Here is a 4,940-nt window from a genome sequence, read left to right on the forward strand (position 1 = left end):
ATCAGAACATCACATTGAAACTTGATTTGTTGGCTTGTCTAAAACCACATACAGCTCTGAATGAATTTCAAAGTCTACTTTTTGATAGCGTTGTTGGCTGTTATTTGTTGTTTAACAAGGCTCTCAGCAATAATTCTGCTATATGATGTCAGTCTGTAAATAATCGAGTCTGAACCTGACAATCCAATGATCAACATCATGTTTGAGATCGATGTTGACATGTGTCAATCAAGCCAGTGAGTCTGAACACCTCATTCCGTTAGTCGCTTCTCATGAAAAGCATGGACAACCTAAGACCAATTCCAACCCAATCCAATATGCAATACAATGGCATGCAATCAACAAGTGACTGGTTTGACAACCAAACTATTTTGCTGCTTCTAAAGACCAGGGTGGGGGGCTCAGAAGCTACCCTGACCTGGACTCCTAACAGGGTTTGATTGTAAGACATTTGCTACATAAATACCTCTATCACGTTCCATTTACTGATATACAGTAGTATACTTACCATCCTTGGTCACTTTTGAATTTGAAAACAGCAGCAAATATCTGACAAAGTCCACCTCCTGCCTTGAAGTCGAGGAAACACTTCATCTACAAAAATACATTTCTGACAATCAGGGCCCTTATTCCAGAAATGTTCGCAGCCCTAACAATTCTTAACTTTGATTGTAGCCAATGTGTTAAGAATGGGCTTAAGAAGTTCATAGGGCTATGAACGTTTCGAGAATAGCTATCCAGCTCAGTGACACTAGTCTAGATTCCATACAATATGCTTCTAATGACTCTCACAAACGACTGATTAATCTGAATATGACAATGAGGACTTCTGATAGCTTCATAAATCTCTGAACAATTTTGCTTGTAATTAATGAACTGCCAATTAGTAATGAGATAGACCAGTTCAAAATATTGATGGAGGTTCGACTTATATAGCAACGTTCAGTATCAAACACAGAAGAAAAAACAAAACAAATCCATGAATACTAATCCTGACAAGGTCAACACACATATGGTGAAGACCCAATGTCCTAGGTCCCAATTCACAAAGTGTTCAAAACACTGTGACCTGTCGTAACACCATAATTTACCATAGTCATATGAATGTTGCAGTGCTATGAACATTTTGTAGATCGGGATCCTGATCACGGTGAATGAATTTCAAATACTCTTTTCTTCAACTTTTATGAGGCATAAACATTTCACAACAAACACATGACACGACATGTGAAACGTCAGTTCAGTAAGGATAACAGTTTTCCCTGCTATCCAACAATGCCTCAAACATTTTTCACATTAAATGATACTGTTTGTAATGTTACACTTACAGGTAACTTAGTAAGTGCTGGATTTGTCTGGGATTTTCCGAAGGCATCTTCTTGAAACTGCAATAGTTGAATGACGAGACTTGACAGGCCTTTGTTGGTTGGGGGATCAGCTTGTGTGTACTGAAAGATGAAACATTGCGGCAGTCTGTAGAGAATCAAGTCTTGACCAGACAATCCATTAATTAACAGCATGAAGATCATTCTTTGTAATTTGGATACAATGACGTGTAAACCGAATCAGTTAACCTGACCCCCTGATCATGTTAGTCGCCTTTCACAGCAAGTATGGGTTGCTGAAGACTAATTCTAACCAGATCTTCATGGGTTCACAAGAACAATGCTTCACTTATATTAAACAAGAACCAACTTTTAGGTCTGTCCGTACAGATGGTCAGTGACTTAAACCAATGACACTAAACGCCTTAAAACTAAAAGACGGTGCATAATGTTACTATGCCTGGTGTCTACAAAACAAGGAGAGGTTGGCGTATAGTCAGCATACAGTGTTTAAATGGAGTATTTATGTTAAAACTGCAGCAATGCTAACTCAGTGGGGTAGGATTATAAAAACACACGCTCTTCACAACATAAAAGTAGCAGTGTGACTTGAGCCCAGATTTTTTCTATCAACTTTTTGTTAAAATCGCAGTGAAGTTTGTGTCTTAGAAACAGAGAATTATCCAGTATTCTTGGACAGTCCTAAAATTGTACATACATGTGACATGCATTTGCATCTCTTGATCACTAAATCTAGAATGAATACAAGTCAAGTGTATATTGCTCACAATATGCAGATTTATAAACAAAGCCCAGTCAGAAACCGATGCTGAGGGTTGCTGTAATGATTACTTAGAAAAGCATAACAACCATCATGAAATCTGTGCTTTAGTAAAATATCATCCTTGTTACTTCCCCCACAGCAATCCTGGTGATATATTCGAAATGTTATTTACAGAGTCATTGTAACAGTATTTATGCCTAACTTCACACATGAATATTCAGAGATAACATGCCTTTGTCCTTGAATTGTCAAGGCAAGCACTTTAAGTAATATATTGCAAAAAAACTGTCACTTGTGATACAAATTTTATTACTGAAACACGATAAAGGGGAAAGCCTCATCTGGCAATACAGGTCTTGACACTTCAACAGCATCCACCTTTGAGTCTGACACATTAACAAATGGTCTTTAATAAGCTCAATTAAAATGAGTCCATTCATCTGGAACAAATATTACCATACTAAATAATTACAGATGCTTCTATGAAGGACTTACAATGCCATTTAAACATGGTTCCCAAAGCCATAAAATGCTAGCTTAGTTGTGAACATTAAATGTTTTTTACCGATGCTTCCTTTCCCTGGTCTTGACTGAATGATTCGATCATGTTCTACCTGTAAATTTTCAAACTTACACTCAACAGTTAGCTTTCTATAACAAGTTCAGAATGATTAACTGCCTTGGCGTCCATTCTTCTGACAAGAGTTATCTGCCGTTTTCGCAAGAAAAAATGGATCGACTCTAATTCTCAAAAACGAGTACTGATAGGCATTAAATCTGAATTCTTTGACTGAAACATAACTGATCACTACACATCACATTAAAAAGAAATTCGTGTTTGTTTGTAAAATTACTCAAGGCACGCGTGAGCAAGCATGACCCGGCTCGGAAAACAAAGAGCAAAAAAATCCGAAATGTCTCTAAAGGAAATCGTGTCAAAATGACAATCAGTTGGTTAAGCTACTACATGAGAGATGCCATACCCTTTTGCAGTTCTTGTGCAGCCATGTTCTTGCACTATCAAATTGGGCGATAGTCTCTACGGCTTCAAAAAACTTGGCATTAGGAGCACCGTCTTTCTTTCTTTGGAGCACCGCCATTTTCCCCGGCGTGGGTAACTCCGCAGCAAATAGGTTTTAATGCTATTCTCCTAAGACACATCTCTAATGTGTAAATAGATTTTCTACCAGTAGACATACAATTTGCTATCGCTTGTAAATTTAGCCACAAATGGCAATACTTGCAACTGTTAATATTAATAAAATCATTTCAGGAGTGAAAGGGAAAGAAAAAATAAGATGTTGAACAGACAGCTACAATATTTAGCTCGAAATATTTCAAGGGTACAAGCACTGATGTGGCCTTCTGTCAGATCCTTGTGAATATAGTTCAATATATTTTCTTATGATTATCAATATTAATGCAACGTTGATGACATGTAACATGTAAAGTAATATGTTGGGGTTTTATAAATAGAGAGAGGAGAGAAAAATGAAAACAATTCTGTCAAAACTGTAAAACACAACCCCTTCGTCTCGGAAAATATAACAAACGTTATTTTCTTTCTTTCTGAACTATATTTGACTTTTTGGTTCTTTGCTCATATTTTTCTGTCATAATACTTCCTAAAATGGACGACTGGATGAATGTTGGAAATTATAATGAATGAATGCTGGAAAGGTAATAGTGAGAATAAATTGCCATCAAAGTGCACAAATAAGTGATGAATATATTAAAATTAGAACACACAAAAAAACAGAAAAAACCCACCAAAACCCAACCAAACAAAGAAAAAAAACCAGAAAAAAAACAAAGCGAAACAATAGAAAACTACTAGAATTTGTACTTTCCTAAGAAAGAGTAATCCCAAATATGACTTATATTACATTTGAACATTTTCTAAATGGCGTTGTGTAATCATAGCTTTCGACCGTGGGAGAGAGAGAAGGGTGAAATATTTCGGTTTAGGGACTGTGAGACCAACAACCATTCCACCTTCGTATTTTTAGCCACCATGAATAGATGTAAACTTTCCTGTGCCTGCCTGTTTAACATTATCGCCTGTAGAATTTACAACCTTACGTATATTTCTACCAATCGACACTTTAATCAAGAAATATTAATCTCTGGCTTCCGTCACTAATCCTCTATTAACTGGTCTCCTCAACGCTGTAAGTATATACACCTATATCTCCAGAAAAGCTCTTTTTATTTTTGTGTGCTTATATCAGTGTCATTTTTGGCCATTGGGTCGCAAAATGATGATAAAGTAAAATGTGTTGCACAGGATTCAAAAGAAAATTTTCCAGATTGGCTTTGGATCGGTTGGTCACTAATTATTGACTTTCTAACTGAAAGAAAGTTATTTTTTTCATGTCAAAGTGTTCTTTATTAACGGATCGACAGAGGTAGTTTGATTAGACATTTGATGTGATACAGGCCCTCTGATTTAATTCTGTTGTAACAATTGTAGCTGGAATATTGCTGGGTGCGGCGTAAAACTAATCTCATTCACTCCTAAGACGGAGCGTTTTCTTTCCTTAGCCTGTCCCTATTCATCTGATTAGCCAATAGCTAGCCAATAACTCTCATATACGGTTTTCGTTAATAAGGTTCAATTCTTCTGACGGCCGATCAAGTCGTATACTTATACCAAGAGTTGTCCAGAAGATAGTATGTTTGTTAATTAAATCGCGAGAGGAGGTGATTAAAATTGAGAGAAATGTATACAAGCATGAACATTTATCACTCACACAAAAATGATATTTTTGCCTCTAAACAAATTTTTATGTTTTCACTCATCAACGCGGAAACGGAAATTCAGTGCGGAA

General features: G+C 36.5%; 1 protein-coding gene across 4 annotated transcripts in view; it reads right to left on the reverse strand.

Moving 5' to 3' along the window:
- The window catches only part of LOC137299194 (SWI/SNF complex subunit SMARCC2-like), a 30,162-nt gene extending 26,909 nt beyond the window's left edge, over positions 1-3,253 (reverse strand). For 2 of the 4 annotated variants that reach the window (XM_067831768.1, XM_067831769.1), the window contains exons 1-3: positions 3,093-3,253; positions 1,329-1,448; positions 509-594 (exon numbers count right to left, since the gene is read on the reverse strand). In XM_067831768.1, coding sequence (XP_067687869.1) covers positions 509-594; positions 1,329-1,448; positions 3,093-3,209 — 323 coding nt within the window. In that variant the 5' untranslated portion in view covers positions 3,210-3,253. The remainder of the gene's footprint in view (positions 1-508; positions 595-1,328; positions 1,449-3,092) is intronic. The other 2 variants (XM_067831770.1, XM_067831767.1) reach the window with 1 other exon arrangement.
- Positions 3,254-4,940: the final 1,687 nt, after the last annotated feature.

Source organism: Haliotis asinina, chromosome 10, assembly GCF_037392515.1.
Source record: "Haliotis asinina isolate JCU_RB_2024 chromosome 10, JCU_Hal_asi_v2, whole genome shotgun sequence".
NCBI lineage: Eukaryota > Metazoa > Mollusca > Gastropoda > Lepetellida > Haliotidae > Haliotis > Haliotis asinina.